Source organism: Sarcophilus harrisii, chromosome 4, assembly GCF_902635505.1.
Source record: "Sarcophilus harrisii chromosome 4, mSarHar1.11, whole genome shotgun sequence".
NCBI lineage: Eukaryota > Metazoa > Chordata > Mammalia > Dasyuromorphia > Dasyuridae > Sarcophilus > Sarcophilus harrisii.
Genome location: NC_045429.1, coordinates 175909211 through 175929413, shown reverse-complemented (window position 1 = coordinate 175929413; position 20203 = coordinate 175909211). Strand labels below are relative to the sequence as shown.

At 34.0% G+C, this 20203-nt stretch overlaps 1 protein-coding gene across 1 annotated transcript; it reads left to right on the top strand.

The window, feature by feature from the left end:
• The first annotated feature begins 3568 nt into the window (after positions 1 to 3568).
• On the top strand, positions 3569 to 8549 carry PKIB (cAMP-dependent protein kinase inhibitor beta). Its single transcript, XM_003769409.4, has 3 exons — positions 3569 to 3768; positions 3846 to 4047; positions 7388 to 8549. The coding sequence occupies exons 2-3, from the start codon at positions 3873 to 3875 to the stop codon at positions 7468 to 7470; spliced, it is 258 nt and encodes an 85-aa protein (XP_003769457.1). The 5' UTR covers positions 3569 to 3768; positions 3846 to 3872; the 3' UTR covers positions 7471 to 8549.
• The last annotated feature ends 11654 nt before the right edge of the window (positions 8550 to 20203 follow it).

Here is a 20203-nt window from a genome sequence, read left to right as displayed (position 1 = left end):
CAACAAGGATGAGGACTGAGAAAAGGCTATAAGATTTTCTATTTAAAGAATCACTGGTTATTGTGTGAATAGAATGTTAGAGTTGGATTCCAAATTTAACAGGACTAGAATTAAAAAAATGAAATCTGAGAGTAAATTACTTTTTATTAGAAATTCCCTATTAAAGTGATGATTCAATCCTTTATTGCTCCAGGGATTTCTATAAGGATTTTAAGACATATTATGTTCTTGTTAATCATTTCAATTGCGCCTAACTCTTTGTGATCCTATTTAGGGTTTACTTGACAAAGATATTAGAGTGGTTTACCATTTCCTACTCCAGCTCAATTTAAAATGAGGAAACTCGGTCAAAAAGGGTTAATTGATTTTCCCAGAATCACACAGATCTGAATTCAGGAAAATGAGTCTTCCTGATTCCAAAGCCAGCACTGTTCACTTGCTATCGAGCTGCCCAAGATACTAAGAGATCTTATCAAAATTTGGTGATTTGGATGAGGGTTTTATATGTAGCAAAAGACTTTTTCCCAGTTGTCAAAAAGTTGAAAACAAACATAAACAAAAATAAAATCAATTAAGCAAATATTTATTGAATCTAGGAGGTATAAAGGTGCTTTGCCAGGCATTAAAGAAACAAAGATCCATTCTTGAATTTAAGGAGTTTATACAATCTCTAGTAGTAGATCTTGCCCATTATCCACATTAGTCAAAGGTAATAGACTGAGTACACAGTTGGCAAGTAGCACAATTCAAGGATGCTATACTGTAATGAGATGCATTATTGCTGCATGACTGTCATCAGGAAGATGACAAGCACAAGATAAATCTGTGACTTTGCATTTTGAATACAATTTTGACCTTCTGAAGATGTTCTCTTGGCTGAAAATAACTTTAATATGTCCGCTGAATACAGTTTGGAAATGTTGATTAAACCCAAAATAGACTTTGGAAAGTGAAACATTAAATGGTACATGTTTGTTCAAATAGAAGGTGGATTTATCTCTTGATTATATTGAAAGTTTTACTTAATGATCATTATATAATGTTAGGTTATTAAAAAAAAAAAGGATGGGGCTAATTTTTTTTTTAAACTTGTGAGTAAATATATCCAGTAGTATCATTTTGAGTTGACATTAAGCAAATAAAAGCTTTTTTAAATGTGTGTATGTTGTATTCCTGACAACTATATTTATCCTACAAAGATTTCTTAATATATTGATAAGTAGAGGATTTCCATGATAAAAATAAAATGAAAATATCCTTTCATTTTATGATGATGAAAGATACCTTTTATTGGGATTCAAGTTTCAGAAAGGGGAAAAAACAACAACAACAACAACCGAGGTTATAAAAGTATTGTCTGGTGACCTGGTCAGCAAGATTAACAGTGAATTAAATATTATTATCTGGAGGTATACTTCGCTTTTTCAAACAGAAGAACACTCACAGTTCAAAATAATATTTAAAACAGAGAAATTCTGCCCTAAGTCATTTATTTGCCTTGTTATTGCTATTAAGTTATGATATGTTTAATGTGCAATTAGCCAGCAATTCTTCCCTAACATCTCCTTAAGCTTCTCCCCTCCCTTCCCAATCAAAGAAGTACCATTTAATATGAGATGTTAGGGTGATAATAGCCATGACATCAACTTTCCTAAGAACATATTTAATTTTTCCTTGGTCAGTTTCTTTAAATAAATGATCAGATTCTCTGACTCCTTGTTTTAAAATATTGTTTTAGTGAGCATACAGTTCATTTTAAGTTAAGTGTACAGAACTAGGTAGTGGTTTCAGGAAGATTATTCCTTTTACTTTGGCTTTGTATTCAAGAAATTTAAGTTACCAGACTGTCAATAGAGATGATGTTTAAGTTGAATTCTTTTGGAAACTTAACATTCTACAACGGTGAATGCTGTGACAGATAGGAAATATGAACAAATAGGCAAAAGAGGTATAGAAACTAGGGAGAGTTAAGAAGAAAATAAAATCAGAAGCTATATTCATTTGCTTCTAGAAGGTGACTTTATAGAAGATGTTGCTTGTTTTTATCCTATTGTGAATTGGACTGAGAAATCAATCTTATGCCTTCAATGGATCATTCTGCTTTTCCAAACTAGTTGTATTAGTTTTGAATTTATAATGTTTCTGAGACTGCAGAAATGACCAGTATATGTAGATTACTTGGGGTGGTCGAAGAAGATCCAGAATTTTTGGTAAAGCAGGTTGTTATCAACTTAACTTACAAAAAACAGAAATACAAATATGTCCTAGGTGATACAAAGTGAAACTGCCTTGCCTACAGTGATGGCAGGATTTTTTATTATGATAGAAGGTCACAATGAACCAGAGGTTCTTAACTTGGGGTCCATAGATACCCAGGTGGCATATAGATTGCAGGAGGTCCCTGAACTTCATGGGAAAAAAATTCATCTCTATTTTCACGAACTTCAACTGAAATTTAGCTTTTCTTTTAATTGTGAGTATAAGCACCAAACATTTTTCTGAATAAGGATTCCATTGACATATCAGGCTGTCTTAAGAGGTCCAAAACACAAACAAGTTAATTAACCACTGCAACAGACAAAGCAAAAATGAGTCACTTCTGCAGAGGAGAAAAGAGGAAAAACTTCCAATCATTGACTATTTTGGTTGACATAATTAGACTTAATCATCTTCATAAGACAGTAAAATGAAAAAACAAACATGTCAAGATAAGATGCCTTTCATTTTTCTAACTAACATACTCCTGTATTTTTACCATTCTGATCTTTTCATTATAAATTCCTTGGGGACCAGAACTATCATTTTTTTTTTAATCTTTCTCTTACAAACACACGTGCTCATACACACATTATGTGTAGTAAATGCCCTTGATGCTTTTTCTTGAATATATTTACTCCATTTAAGTATTTTTAAAAGACATGTTCTTAGTATTTTGAAATTAGGATGATGGTAATAATATTCAATACTGACTTTGTCCAAAACTGAATTAGAAGAAATCAAAAAAGGCTTGGTGAAATTTTAAATATGAATATGCTTTTTAAAAATTTTTTTACTTTTATCATGATAGTCTAGATTTTGAGTTTGGTCTTATTAAAAGAGTGAACTGGCAGAAAGTAGAGGAGAGTGGTCAGCAAAAAATGATCTTGTACTGACCTTCACATATTGTAAAAATAGTTTCTTTAGACTTTCTTTTTAGGCACCGACAATTGCTTGCCTAGTCTGAGATGCAAAGGGAAGAAGGCACAAAAGGAAATAGCTATTAAAGGTATTTTAAAAAACAATATAAATTGTGTATCCTTATCACTGAGATTTATTGAAGATTAGTTGGTAGAACAGTTTTTTAAATAAAATACTTCAGCTCTCACTGGGTTTTAAAAAAAAAGGCTGAAATTAAAATTTTAATTTTGCTAAATTATGCATTCTCAAATTATGGTAGGATTTTGGCCAAGAAGTGCACTAAAGATTGGGCCTATGAGTAGCCAAACAAATTCATTTTCATTTCCCCTTCAATTCTCATTCTGGTAGAGCCATCCTCAGAAAAGGAGAACAAAATGAAAGAGATCTGTTCCCTTCAAAGCATACTAGTGGTTCATAGGAAGTCTGAGGCAGACTTATTTAGAGAACTTTGGTTAACATTACTGAAGACTCTCTACTTAATTCAGGAGAGTAAGCCAGTGTACAGATAGAAGCTCTGACATAATGCAGAAATGATAGGCATGTATGAGACAGATGTGCTAGTATCATGAGGCTATAACTCAATAATTCTTGGTATGTTGTTGGTCTAATATTTCTTTTACTGAACTAGAAAATTGATTTATTCTCTAATTTGAGCATTCTATTTGCAGATGTTGCTATGAGGAAAGGACTCAGAAATGACTGATGTAGAGCCTGTGGTCACAGAGTTTTCATCTTCAGGAAGGACAGGTCGTCGGAATGCTTTACCAGACATCCGGGAGTCTTCTGATAATCCTGAATCACCATTAGAACTGCCTCAAAAGCTAGAAAACCTCAACTTGTCACAAAGTAATGCTGAAAATACTGTTGCCGGTAAGCAAATCTTTTAGCTTATTTTCCTTGATGCTTATTTTCTTTGATTAACTAATTTTGTGTATGTGGGGTATTTTTGTCTGTAAGTCAAAAGTTTGTCTTTTTGATGGTAGACTGCTTACTCTAGATGATGGAAAGGGTACCCTGGATTAAAAGTCATGGGCTCCATTCCTGGTTCTGTACTTGCTTAGTAGCCTTAGATAAATCTTCTCTAACTCTCAGTTTCCTCATTTGTTTAATATTGGGGTTGGACTAGATGACCTCTTAAGATATTTTTCAGCCCTATGCCATATGACAATTTTATTTTGTATTCTTGTTCAGTCGTTTTCAGTTATGTCCAACTCTTCATGACTACATTTAGGGTTTTCTTGGTACAAAAATGAGTGGTTTGCCATTTTGTTCTCTAGCTCATTTTTCAGATAAGGAAACTGAGGGGAAAAGGGGTAAATGACTTGCCCAGGATCATACAGCTAGTAAGTATGAGACCTGAACAAAGTAAAGGAAAACTGACAAAAGGATATTCCAGAAGAATATTAAACTCAGAAGTTGGGGGGTAAAGAAGGCAGGCAGGAAAGATTTTGAACCATATAATTAGCTGAGTAGAGAAAGAAGTTCAAAAGATGGAGAGAAATGGACAAATAAGTAAAAAAGAAAGACTAACAATTTGGAAATTGTAAAATTGCAATTTAATTTAAATTTAATTGGAAAATAATTAAAAATAAAATTATTGGACAAGGAGGGAAAACAAAGAATCATAATTTCAACCTATTTTACCTGTTTCAGGACTTAGCCTTCAGGTATCTTTTCTACTGAAAAAGATTCTAAGCTCTAAGCCTCTAGATCAGTGGTTCTCAAAGTCTGGTCCAGAGCATCCTGGGAATCTCTGAAATCCTTTCAGAGAGTCTACAAATTCATAATTAATTTTTATTTTTAATGTGATCCATATCCATAACTATAAACCACATAAACAAAAACTCTTTGGACAGATCCTCAATCATTTTTAATAGGATAAAGATATTGAGAACAAAAGTCTGAGGACCACTGCTCTAGATAGTCTGATCAATAGAGAGATACTGAGCTGCAAGTGTAAGTACTGGGAAAGAGTAGAGGGGAGTAGAGAGGGTTACTTTCTTTCAGAGATGAAGGTATCAGGAAATAAATGATTGAGCTTTATTAAAGTCAGTTTCTAGGTGTGCTTTCTGCCCTGATCCTGTGAGGTTCTCAGAATTTACAACCAGCCCCCAAAGATCTAATCATTTTATCATTCTTCCTCCATTGGAGTCTCAGAATTACAAAAAATTTCTGGTTTTTAGAAGCCAGAGGAAGTAGGTCTGAAGTAGTTTCATATTCACCCTAATCCTTAGTTTCTAAGCACTTGGAATAGCTGAAGGTTTCCTCATGAGGAGATGCTAAACCATCTTAAGGCTTCATTCCAGGAACCTAGAGCAGTAAATGGATCTGTGAACTTACTTAAAAAATATTTTGTTAATTATATTCCAAAAGAATTAGGTCGGAAAGTCCCAAGTTACAATCCAGCCTCAGACATTTACTATTTGTGTGATCCTGGTCAGTTCACTTAACTTTCCTCAGCCTCAGATTCTTCATCTGTAAAAATGGAGATGATAATAGCGTTTATTTCCTGAGGTTTGAGGTGAGAATCAAATGAGAGAACATTTATAAAGGACTTTGCAAATCTTAAAGTACTATAAAAATGCTTGGTATTATTTAGGATGAGAAAAATGAGATAGAATTACATAAGAAATTGTAATTAAGTCAGAAATGAAAGAGGGCAGTATCATAGAGGAAGACTGATGTGCAAGAGTAGAGAAATGAATATTAAGAATCAAAGAAATGTGTACAGTGACAGAAAGCAATAGCAATAGTTACTTAGAGAGTTATAAAGAACACTCAGTAATCAACGTAAGCAGCTTTTTCTTAAGGGCTCTTTTGCCTAGATGGCCTTTTCCCTCATATTGGCATGGCAGTGCTGACGTTAATTAACAAGGGACCCACTTTTTTTTTCCCCCACTGTTTTCACTGAGAAATCAGTGAAAAAGGGGCAGCTAGGTGGTGCAGTGGATAGAGCATCAGCCTTGAAGTCAGGAGAATCTGAGTTCAAATCTGGCCTCAGACTCTTAACATTTCCTAGCTATGACCCTGGGCAAGTCACTTAACCCCAATTGCCACAGGGAAAAAAATCAGTCAAAAGCAATCAACTATGTGGTAAGCCAAAAATGTGCATGCTATACTAGATTCTATTAAAAGAGGCAGCACATCCTGCACACAGGTGACAGTATCATTAAGTGGTACTGTAGTATGTCACATCATTTCTGCAATTCGGAAGTTTTTCCCCAAGAGTCAGGTCAGTAATGTTTAAGATTGTAGACCTTTATCCTGCCCCATTTTAAGTAAAAAAAGGGAAGGCTGAAATATTCTATAGCATGAGCAAAAAAAAGAAAGAAAAAAAATTTGAATTCTAAATTAAGACAGGATGAAGAGACTCAGAATTCAGATTTTTAGATGTAGTTTTTTGCTAGGATATTGACCTACACTTAGCAAAGTTGTGACTGAGAAGCTCAGTAGGCTTCCTCCCATGGGTGTGCTGAGGTAGAGGTAGGCAGATTGCCGTTGTTTGTCCTTCCTTCTTGAAGAGGTACAAGACATCTGGGAGGTGAAGCTGTGACATGGGAGTGAATTGGGTGAGGAAGAGCTAATGGGATTAATGATGAAGAGGAATATGTTTTGCGCTAGTGGAGAAAGCTTGATTTTAAATAATCTTGCTAACTATTTACCAAATTGTTTCTGCATTGTAAAGATTGCAAATGCATCAACAGCCTTTAATTTATTACCTTGGTGCAAAGCCCTAGTTTCCAAATCCTAGTTATAGCTCTGCTACATTGTCATTACCAAATTCTACCTATTATGAATCTGACTGGTATCCTCTACTTTCTAAATTTTTATACTGAAAAAAAGAAAAGTATTCTCACATAAATGCTGAGTAGACATAATTTGCAAAGACACTGGTGACCACTTGGATTCAAAATCTATCTTGTGGAATAGATTCCATAAATTTAATTGCTTAATCTTTGTGTGCTATCTGAAGGTACAATTTATTCTCGAAGGATACAGTAGAAAAGAAAGAGGAGGGTAGAACAGTAGGGAAATACTGAGAGAAACTAAAGAGACTAAACAATTGTATCCATTTTAGCAGGAAATGGCTAAATGTCTCTCATCAAGCATAATTAATCAGAAAGATAAATGAGAATGATCTGTTTTAAATATATATATTATATGCATATATTATATATATACATATTTATATATATATGTTCCCTTTCAGATGATCCAGCAAACACTGAAGAAAAACAACCGGACCAAAACGACGAGGAAAATAAATCAGAGATGAAAAAAGAAAGCTCGTAAACACTAGGGAGTGCTAGATTTATGTATTCAAAGGGAGATACTAATGGCCTTATGGTTCTGCTTTTCCTAAATCCCAAGATTTGGTAGTAACTATAGTGACAACTGCAGGTCTGTGCAACATCTCTGTGTTTGGAAAACTTTGATGTGAATCTACTTAGATTTCTGCACCAATTTCAACTGTAGGCCATTCAGAAAGTAAGTGCTCTTCAGTTTGCAACCAGGAAAAGAGGGGGAAGAATTTGGGATTTTAATGACATCTGTCATCAGGTGTGCTGCCTGAGATGAGCCCAATTAATTGACTTTCATGTTCTAAAATAGTAAAAAAAAAAAAAAGTGCGGAAATAACTGAGTAATTTCTTTTCTTTTTTTTTTTTCCATTTAATTCTTATTATATCAAGAAAACAGTGATTGAGCATGGAGTGGGAAGGAACACAGATTATTGGGACCACTGTCTTTGGTGGCCCATCTCTGGAAACAGTATCCAAACATCAACAATTTAGCACCCAATATCTTTTTCTAATGGCATGGCATAGAAACTGGAGATCTTGCCATTGCCAGCCTTGGAGTTAGCATAACCTAGGCTCAATTTTGCCTCTGATACATACTAACTATAGGATCTGGGTAAAGTTATTTAATCTCTCAGTACTACCAAGAAACTCTCTATTATTATAGATGAGTTTTCCATCTGCATTGGTAAGGGTAGTTTCCACACCAGAAGTTCCTCTATATCAACAAAGCCAAAGGTTCAAAGTCTGTTTTCCCTCCTCCTTTCAGCTCAAAAGAGAGAACTATGTAAAAATGATGGGATGAAAAAAGTAAAAATTTATGATAAGGAAAAAATTCCACAAAAATGTATCAGATTTTTTTTTTAACTGTGAAAATGTTTTAAAAAATTGTAAACATTTCAACAATTTTCTAATATCTGAGCTCTCTTTTAATCATTTTCTGCTTCATATTATTTTGTGCATGGTTTCTAGCTGGGTTTGTTTTTTTTTAACGTATCCCTTTAAAGTCAAAATTTGTATACAATTTGACAAATTATTTAATTGAAACATGCAAATTAAAATCAATACATCTCCTTTGTCTAGTTCTGTATTTTTTATACTTTATTGATACCTCAGAATATACCTGTCTGATGTTCCTGTGGTCACATTCATAGGACTATTTCCTCTTAAATGTTTTCCCTAAATTAAGAATTAAGTAAAACTGACACCATAATAGTAAGTAGGGTTAGGGTTGGAGCCATTTAATTGGAATATTCAAATATGGTAAACAACAGAAAGTCTTAACATTAGAGTTATTAATGGGGCTGGAGAAGTATTAGCATGCTTTTCCACTCAATTATACTTAAAAAAATAAGATATTCAATTAAAATCACTAAACATAAGCATAAATCTTGAAGTCCAAAAGTGCCATTTATTATGGAAACCAACTCGTAATTCTCACTACTCACTAATAATGATTTGTTTTCACTCCTTGCTTGATCTAATGCTAGTTTTGATTTGGCCCATTTTTGGTTCCCAGATTTGAGTAGGATGTGTATTTTTCTTTTAACATTTCCTTAATAAAAAACATTATAATCAATTAGAATAAATTTACTTTGAATAAAAAGCTCTTCTAGTTTGAATCATGGTCATGATGCTTTCGGTCTTCAGTTTAGCATTATAAGGCTTTGTTTTCTCTCTAGTGAAGGATATTTACTTGCTTTCAACGTTAGGAGGCAAGCTCTTACTTTTGTATACTCTCCTTTCTTCCTGTTCCATTAGTGAGGAGAACCTGCCAAGGCTAACAAGAAAGGTAATAGCTCCTCTCAGTGAATTACTCATAATTTTTCCTACCTTTGCAAACATAGGACTGTTCAAAGACAGCAGATTTACAGAGGCATGGTGGTATGTTCCTATGTGAAAAGCTATGATTGGTTCTATGTACATACATACACAAAAATGTATATATATGTACATATATATATATAAAAATATGTATGTGTATGTGCAGAAACTTCATTTCTATGTCTCCTCCAAGACAATACAAGTTTACACCAGAACATAACCTCTAAGTAGATTAAATATATATATATATTATATATATTATATATATATAAATATGTATATATATATATATATATATATATATATATAGTTTCTCCACAGTGTTGCCATCTGTCTATTTGTGTTATTCACATTGGAAGTTTTCAGATAAGATAAGAAAATATGTATTCTTTGGTTTATCTCACTGCTACTCAATTGGTGTTTGTTTTGGTTAATCTGCATTAAGGCTAGACACATAACTACACACAAAGTGCTTCCAGAAGTCTTTTTTCTATTCAAACAATTATATAATAACAACTCAACTTCCTCCTAGCCCACAGATGTGAAAGGCTATGTGGTTTTATAATGTGATTGACAAAAGCAGCTGAGTCTCTCCATTCTAAAAGTGTTTAGACAAATCTAAAGTATGAAGGTAAGTAGAATTTCTTTGGAATTATGGGCTACATTCATGGATTTCCATCACACATTCTAGATGCTTTTTTCTGCATGTCCTCCTCCTTTGGGTGATTATTTGCATATACTTCTCTGTTGGGTAAAGAGGCTGATCATCATTATCACAAATTTCCCAGTCTCCCATGTTCAAAGTTTTGGAACTCATTTTGGGATTGTTCCCCCTCCTTTGCCTCTTATATCCAATAAATTATGAATTACTTCTAATTTTACCTCCATAGCATCACTTACATCTTGCCCAATTTTGTGGACTATCTTTTACTACTTGATTTGGACTATTAAAATAACTTTCTAAAAGTTCTTCTTTCCTCTACTCTTTTCTCACATCAACCCACCTTTCCTCCCGTTTCCAGAATAATATTTATTATGCACAGGTCTGATTATGACACTGCTCTGTTTAAAACTGTCAGTGGCACTCTATTGCAAACTAAGTTTAAACTCATTTGCCTAATATTCAAGACCCTGTACAATCCAGCATCACTCTCACACCAAACAAACTGTCCCAATTTCCTTACTACAAACAAAGCAATGATGGCCTTTGTTCATGATGTTCCCTCTGTTAGAAATGTCTTTCTTCTTCTTGGCCTATTGAATTTCTCTTATTTAAGCTGTATTGCTGTCCTCTTCATGAAACTTTCCTTTTTCCTCTTGCTAGTAATAATCTCTCACACTATTTTGTTATGAGCTTCTCTTATGTACTCATGTAATATTTCATATTAAAATAACTAGATGGCACAGTGGATGACAGGCCTGGAGTCTTGAAAGCACTTCTTCCAGAGTTCAAATCAGGCCTCCATATTTCCTGGCTGTATTTTTATAATAAAGTTTTATAAAAGTTTATAAAAGTATTAGTTTTGATAAAATAAATTTTAGAACAAAGAAAAACTGAATTTCATTAAACACAATGCCTTCATCTAGTAAGTATGCTTAAACTATATAATCATTATTTTTTATATTTGTGATTTAGTCCATATTGTCAATAAATGCTCTATATAGCTACTGAATGTCTCTCTTTTAGAGACAGTGATAACTGTGTCTATACCACTAGACTGTGCCTCAGAAATCTTGAGTTTGAATAATGCTTCAGATAATAGCTATGTGACTCTGAATAAATCAGGTAATCTCTTTCAACCTCAACTTCATCTGTAAAATGGGGGTAATAATGGTACCTTGTTAATAGGATTTATAAGGATCAAATGAGGTAACATGACAAGCGCTTTGCAAATCTTAAAGCAATTAGCTTTTTTGCCTCATCCTTTTTATACTGAGAGGACTTCTCCTCTAAGCATGTAAAACAGTTGCAACATGAACTAAACAGATGATAGAATTACACAAGAGTTGGAAGAATTTGTCTAGACCATTCCCTCATTTTGCATTTGGGAAAATTAAACTTCAGAGTTTTAATCTATATTCTCAAATTCCAATACCAACATTCTTTGCACAACACTATAATTACAAACCATGCCAGAAGGCAGCATGCTTCAGAGGAGGAAGGGAATCCAACATTTGTGGTGACAGAAGGCATTGGCTGTTTACCCAGCATAATAACCTATCAAAAGGATGGGTCATTGCCTTTGGCAAGCTATGGGGACAGGTGTTCCTCCAGGATGCTGCTTCTCCCTACTCCCAATAGCACCACCACTTGTGCTAGGGAAAGCAGTTGTGGTGGGTGGTGATTTATATCACATGGATTAATTCATGTTGATAAATCTCAAATGATGGATTCTTCAAATTAGCTCTAACCTATTTAGCTTCACTTTGAATCTCAATATTTCTCTGACAGATACTTTTACAAAACAAAGCCTATCTTCAGTTTTATTCTGACAAGAACCCTTGGTTTCAAACTTAAGATTATAGAAAGTACAGAGAACTTCTATTAAAAGACATAGTTAAGTGAATTCTAGGTTTGTGTGAGGCACAGATTTGCCAGAACCAGGAGATCACATGAACGCCCATCAGTTGGGGAATGGCTGAATAAGTTATGGTATATGAATGTAATGAAATAATACTGTTCTGTAAGAAATGATGAACAGGCTGATTTCAGAAAAACCTAAAAAGACTTATATGAACTGACGCTAAGTGAAGTGAGCCAGAACCAAGAGAACAGAACACAAGAAGAAGATTGATTATATGATTCTGTGATAAATTTGTTTCTTTTCAACAATGAGGTGATTCAAGGCAGCTCTAATAGTCTTGTGATACAAAGTGCCATCTGCATCCAGAGAACTATGGAGACACAATATGGGTTAAGGCATTGTATTTTCATATTTTGTTGTTTTTGTTGTTTGTTTGCTTGTTTTTCTCTTGTGTTTTTTTTTCTTTTGATCTGATTTTTCTTGAGCAGAATAACAAATATGAAAATATGTTTAGAAGAATTACACATGTTTAACCTATATTGGATTGCTTGCTGTCTAGGGTTAGAGGGAGGGGAAGAGAGAGGGAGAAAAAAAAATGGAATACAAGGTTTTACAAAGGTGAATATTGAAAGTTATCTTTGCATGTACTTGGGAAAACAAAATATTATTTAAAACAAATGTCTTGCTCAAGTTCACATGGCTGGTAAGCTTTAGAGGTGAGATTTGAGCCCAGATTTTCATAACTCTAACACTCTATCCAATATAACTTTTCATACTAAAGGTATGTTTCAATTTTAGATAATAGTCAAGCGGCCACCAATTATGATGTTATCAGCAAGAATGTAGGCCCCCAATTTATTATCCCAGAAACATGATTCTAGAATATAACTCAGCTAGGCTGATTAAGTGCCAAGCTTAGAGTCTGGAATACCTGAGTTCAAATTCTTCCATAGATACTTACTAGTTGTGTGCCTGGAAAATGCTTAAATTTTTTGTTTCCTTGTGTGTAAAATGGGAATAATAGTATCTATCTTACATGAAGCTCAAATGATAAAAGCATTTAGCAAATCTTTAGGTGATATGTAAATGTCACCTCTTCTTGTTAGTTTGCAAATGGTGCCAGATATATGATCTGATAGAAAAATAAGAGATAGTCTCCAGTTGTTCTTCATTATGTATAAGATCAAATATAAAATCCTTGATTTGGCTTTTAAATTATGCATAAGAATAGACTTTTCTTACCTCTTTCTTTATACCTTAATTCCATTAAGAATAGAATTTGGGTCCTGTCCATGGACACTTGTCATTAAACCATGTGCTGAAATTTATTGTATTTTGTCATATAAAAGGGATATTCTCAGCTAGACTTTTTAATTAGTTTTTCATGAAAGAGATAGAATAGTCCATATAGTCTTGCCATTTTATCTTTGTATAGGTCTTGCAATAGGTCAGTAGCAATAGAAAATTTTAACTGAGAGAGACATGTAAAAAGATGAAAGTAAAGATGACAATAGCCCCAGTCTGAAAGGTCTGTTCCAAGCAAAAGCAAAGGAGAAGAAAAATACTTTAGTTTCTTTCACCCAATAAGCATCTTTTTGTGATTCGAGGTAGGAAGGTTGTGAATACTTTAGAGTATGAGTGGTGTTAAATCATTCCCAAAGAAAATGACTGAATGAGTGAATGAAGACTACCTTGGTTTTAGTTTTTTCAGCTCTGACTGCTTGCTGAAGCTTTAAGACGATTGTGGAGACAAAGAAATGGAAAAAGGGAGGGGAAGAGGGGGAGAAAAAATTGAAATACAAGGTTTTGCAAGTATGAATGTTTAAAACTTATCTTTGCATATATTTTGAAAATAAAAGCTATTATTTTAAAAAAAGGATAGATAAGTAGGGAAGGTTTTTAACACAACATTAAACAAATAACCTGTTTAAAAAAAACTCTGAGATGTATATAATTTAAAAAAAAATACATTTTAAAGCTTCAGTCAAAATGCTGGCAAAGATAGAAATAGTAAATGTGTGTGTATATATATGTAAATTTTAAAAATATTTTTTTTATTTGTAAATTTACATTACAAAAATTCAATTTTTTTACAAATGTTTTTATATGACTATAACTAAATTCTGAATCTTGGCAACTTGAAATTTGATTATATCCTTGACAGAAATGAGGCATTAGGAAGAAAATATTTTGGAGGGGGAGATAAGTTTAGTTTTGGACATCATGAATTTAAAGTGCTTTTGAGACATCCAGGTTCAGATGTATAATAGTCAGTTGGAGATGAAAGACTAGAGAGTGATAAATAGACCAGAGAAGCATCTGCATATAGATGATAATTGAATCCATGGGAGTTGATGAGATCATCAAATGAAATGACATAGAGGGAGAAAAGAATTAAGAGGGAGAGTCTTGGTGGAAATCCAAGGTTAGCAGGCACAACCTGGATAAATTTCCAGCAAGGGAAATGAGAAGAAGTGGTCAGACAGAAAAACCATAAAAGAGCAACGTGTTGAATTTCTAGAGAAAAGATAGTATTAAGGGGAAAAAGGTGATTTTAATGATGTTAAAGACTACAGAAAGGTCAAGATTGAGATACCACTTTGTCCTTAAGATATCATGAGTAACTTTGGAGGGTGAAGTTTTAGTAGAATAATTAGCTCAGAAACCAGATTGCAGTTAAGAAGAGAGGTGTAAAGGAAGTAGAGGAACTTAGGTAAATGATCTTTTCAAGGATTTAGCAACAAAGAGAAAAAAAAAGTGAAAGATAGCATCAGTCAAAAGAAGGTTTTTCTGAGGATGTAGAAAGCATGGACTAGTTTTGTAGGTATTAGGGACAGTCGATTGAATTGAAGTGAGTGAGTGGAGAAGACAGAGGGAACAATCTGTTAGTGAAAATGGGATGGAATAACTTGCATGTAGTGGAGTTTACCTTAACAAAGAGAAAGAATGTCTTCATGTGAGACAGTGGAAGAAGGAATTTCAGAAGATAGCTAAATTATGTGAAATGAGAAGGCCCCAGGAAGAAGAGGGAGCACTTGATAAGTGGTCTGTCTGTCTGTCTGTCTCTCTTGTAGTAAAATATGAGACATCACTACTAGCCTGAGTTATACTACTATGTGCTTGAATAATGCCTGCTTCAATTTCAGCTCAGAGGAAACCCACTGGTTTGACTCCCCATTTCCCTTTGGTGTTTTCACCTCCCTTCCTGAGAAATTAGGGAGGGCATGACTACCTATGTTCTAAAACAAAAGAAAGCAGGAGATGTAGAGGACCAGAACTCTGAAAAGGTGTACTTAAATCTAGGTCAGCAAGTATATACTTAGTATGGTGATGTAATGGTTCTACAGTTGGCACATGCTCAGTATGCTGTAGTGATGTAACAAACAATATGAATCAACCTAAGGAATTTTACATGTCCATAAGTTCTAGAAGGAGGGTAAATAAATAACAATCAAAAAAGTTCTCAGATAAGATGAAGGAAAAGGGAACTATGAGAGATCCAAGAAGGGATGAAAAAGTTTGGAAAAGCTACTGTGATGAATTGGGGAGTGAATCAATTAGGGAGATATAAAAGGATTGCCTTGCTAAAGTGAGGACCCAATTGAGATTATATAACATAAATTTGTAATGGACTGGTTTCTTGATTGTAGAAAATCAACCCTTTCAACAGCATGTGAAAGGAACAAAGGCAGTGAACTGTGGTGCTTATGCAGGACTGCAACTTGGCAGGGCAAAGTTGATGAGATTAAAGAGACAAAGGACTCAAGAGGAAATTACAGAGCTGACCTAGTTCACAAAAGGGTTGATATGAAGAAGGGACTAGAATGTAGCCAATGTATGGGGTGATGGTCTAGAAGGGAACTAAAGAATGGCAGGATTGTCAGTGCCAGTGAAGAGGATGAACAGGGTTAAAAGATAGAAGATAAGAGGGAAAGGTCAAATAACAACCAATTGTGATCAGATGATTTTAGAGTTTACAACCATAGATGGAACACAAGGATTATAATAAGACTAAGAATGTAACCATCTGTGTGTAGCATGGAAGAATAGATTATGGGAAATGAATAAATTGAAAAATTAGAAAGTTAGAATGTTGGAGAGAGTATCAACATGTATGGCAAAGTTCTCTATTAAAAGGTTTCAAAGAGTTAGGGAGAAAAGACTGTGATCCAGGCACTAAACTCACTGAAGAAAGAGACACAATATTCTAATGGTCTTGGATAATGCTCAGAATTTTGATTGAATGATAAATGTTGATTCAGTGAACCTCAAAAGAGAAAAGATTACTGAATGATGGTGGTGGAGGGAGAATCTAGAAGTGGCTTTGGGAAGCGAAGAGTATTTTCACTCTCCCACCACATCCAATAAGTCAAAGGAGTATGAATAAAAATACAATCAGTGCTGGAAAGGAAGGCCAGGGAAGCTATGTCACTGAGGGGGATCCAGCATTATAAAAGGAATGAATAATTTTTAAAAATGGAAAGCTTTTTAATTATCATAACTAAGGTTGGCTTCTCAGTTTCATCTAGCTGGATAAACAAAAAAAAGAATTAAGGGATGATAGCTTCCTTATTTTGTTGAATGGATAGGGTAGTGTTGGTATGAAGTGTGGTAAATTTTGTCAAATATAGTTGATGTCAGTTTTTTTTTTGGAATATTTTTATTTTTAAAAATAGTGTTGGGAAAAATGTTTGTGGCAGCCTTTTTTGTAATATCAAGAAACTGGAGACTGAATGGATGCCCATCATTTGGAGAATGGCTGAATAAGTTATGGTATATGAATGTTATGGAATATTATTGTTTTATAAGAAACAATCAGCAGAATGATTTCTATTAGAAAGGCCTGGGGAGGCTTACATGAATTGATGCTAAGTGAAATGAGTAGAACCAGGAGATCATTATACATGGTAACAATAAGACTATACAATGATCAATTCTGGTGGATGTGGCTCTCCTCAACAATGAGATGATTCAGACCAGTTCAAATTGTTTAGTGATGAAGAGAGCCATCTATACCCAGAGAGAGGACTGGAAACTGAGTTTGGTTCACAAAACATTTTCACTCTTTTTGTTGTTGTTTGCTTGCATTTTATTTTTCTTATCATCTTTTTTTCCTGGTTTGATTTGATTTTTCTTGCGAGGCAAGATATGTGTGCATATATCAGATTTGACATATTTCTACCATGTTTAACATATATTGGATTACTTGCCATCTAGGGGAGGAGGTGGGGGAAAGAGTGGGAAGTTTGAACACAAGATTTTGCAAGGGCTAATGCTGAATAATTGTCCATGCATATTTTGAAAAAAAATGCTTTAATAAAGAAAAAAAATTAGTGCTGGGAAGGCTTGCTGGGAGGGTGGAGAGGAAGAAAAATGGGGAGGTGTAGTTATAAACAAATGTGATGTAGAAATAGAGTGCATCAACAAAACTAAGGAAAAAATCCTCTCTATCCCCAAATAATTCCTTTATTTGTCTCCACAATTGTGCTTTGAAACTGCCAAATTAGGTATTCATTTGGGTTTAAAGAACTAGAGTATTTATTAATATGCAAATATGTTATCTGCAAGGATTAATGCATCACCATAATTCATTATTAATTTTTCACATAATTAGTTTTGTAGAGATTAGTTAGTCAGTTTCTATTAGTGCTCTGGAAGAATGGTGAAATAGAACAAATAGAATTCAAATATTTATAGAGCTGGGTTTGGGGATATCTGTACAGCAATACAAAACTAAGGGGTTATGGGCCAGGGATGTGTGAACAAATGCTGAAAGGGAGTTAGAAGTACATCAATCCCCAATTATACTTTTCCTAAGTCCAACTTTGGTTGCTACTTGATGACACATTCTGCAATCACTAGTTGTATAATGGACACAAAAGAGAAACAGTATACTTAAATTCAGTGGACCATAACAGTTGACCTAAAATATTGCCTTTTTTCATTGATTAATTTCTTGTATTCTGTGTAGGGGCCATTTTTAAATGAAGCCAAAAATGGCTTGGAATAATTGGAATATTGCTATATTAAAAATTGAGTCTAGACTTCTATCAAAAAATTTATGTTTCAGTAGAGAGGCCTCCTTTCCCCACCTGATCAATCTAATTTTGATTAGTATAATAAACATTTTAGTGCCTTAAACCCAGTAGGAATTTAATAAATGAATTGATTTATCATTTTCTTCACATGACATGAATGTTTTCCAATAGTAGAAAGATTTGTTTTAATTAATTTTCCAAGTTTACTTGTACATCACCATTATAAATCGAGTAGTTATTTTAACTGCCTTCTTAAGCAAAGACACTAGATGGAGCTCTCAGCTCATTTCCTTACAAAGCCTGCAAACTAAATGTGGTGCCTTTCCTAGATTTTGACTTTGCTCAATTTGTCTAAGTAAAGCACTTAAAAATTATTACAAATCTCTTTGCAATGTTTAATATAGAAATTTGCCTAGAAACATAATGGAATGAAAAATACCCAGTTCTAAACCTATGATCTTATGAATCAATTGTGTATCTTGCTCCGAGTTTTTTTAGGGTGACATTATGTCTCTTAATAACCAGCAGAGGGGGCCTCAACTACATTTAGAACAGTCATGGCTCCTGATGCATAAGAAGGCCTGCTGAACTTTTAAATTTTAAGAGATGTTTCACAAATAATCTATTCACTAAGATCAAAGAACTGCTGAAATCTCAGATCTACTGTAAGGTCTCAGATCCTAATGGTGCTTTGATGTGGCCTATTTCAAATTTTCAGCTTTGACTCACACCTGAATAAGCCTGTGTTTGAAAGTATAAATGTAGCTTTTGTTTTATTTCAAAAGTAATCTTTATTAATGTCTATACATTTAAAAATCATTCCCCCATGTGGAAAAAAGAGAGTTTTTCAGAAAACTACATAAAGTTTGGTGCCTCTCCTTGGATTTTTAAGGGAAGAGAAGGAAATGAAAAAAGATCCTTCCTATTTTGTGTTGCCGTGTGAAGGAGCCCAACAATAGGGTACTATAATGGAAAATATCTGGGTATAAGTGGCTAGTGAGCATGGTTTCCTTGTGTATGGAGTGTTTTCTCTGGTTTCTCTGAAGAGAATTTTTCAGTTACAGTATAGGTGATAGGAGAAGATGGGAAGGTTAGAGACTAGAGGAGACTTTATCAGCTCCTCAATAATGTTTTAGTGCTAGAAGTACAAGAGACATTTATGCGTTATGGCAGAAAATCAAAGAGAAGGGCAAAAGTTTAGGAGTTTTGTCTTACCCATCTTGGCAAGGTATTCTGATATGCTTCCTAAACCCATCCCAGACACACTAAAGATGTAATTAATTTCAATAAATATACATGATGAAGCTACTATGTTGGTGGCACTGGATATATAAATAACATGACATAAACTTTGCTTTTAAGAAGCTTGTCATCTAATGGGAGAGTCCAAGAAAGTGAATGAATAAAAAATCAACAAGCATTTATTAATGTTGATGTGGTAAACGCTATGCCAGAGACTGAGATATAAATAGAAAAAGAGACTGCTCTCAAGGAAATGACTTTCTAATAGAAGAAGATAAAACAAATAGGGCTATGGTAGCCTAGGACAGTGATTGAGCCTGGGAAGTTAAAGGGATCTTGAATAGAACCAGAGGACAATTCCTTACCATGTCTTCCAGGAATGATAGTGTCTTTGATTTCTGAGTTCAGAAAATTTCAGGGAGTGGACAAGGTATGCAGGAAGATGTTGGAGACTTCTCACCTGGTACTTGACAGAAGCAAGAGATTAAGGTAAAAAATGAGGAAACTTGGCACAAATATGGGGTAAATGGTGAATAAATTTCTCATAACAATATATGAAAAGTGTCTTAGCTCTTCATAGCCATTGAACACTCAGCCCCCAAGTCAAGTCATCAAGATCATAAAGCCCAAGAAAGAGCTAACAACTTACTTTATGTATAAAGAATCTTCTCACTCTCAGTCCTCTTCATTTAATACAAAAGATGAAACCCAATGTGAGTTCTATTTGTGTACACAATCATCAGGTATTTATGAATCCTGACATCCCTTCTCTCTTGATAACTTTAGAGACAATCATTTGATTCTGACTTCTATCTTCAAAGGCTGTGAAAGTCTAGCCTTAATAGAGGAGGAGAGAGGAAACAGCATTGTATATAGCACTTTACTATATGTATATATTATATGTGTTAAATCCTTTTTTACAAAAATGATCCCTAAGCTTTAGACTTATATTACTTATGAATACCCTTCTTCTCTATATGCCCAATAGCCATCTTAAACTTAACGATAAATAGAATTTCTGTTTTTCCCCTAACTCATACCCCTCCAAACTTCGTTCTTTCTCTTAAAGTTAGCACTCAGGTGTACAATCTTAGAATCA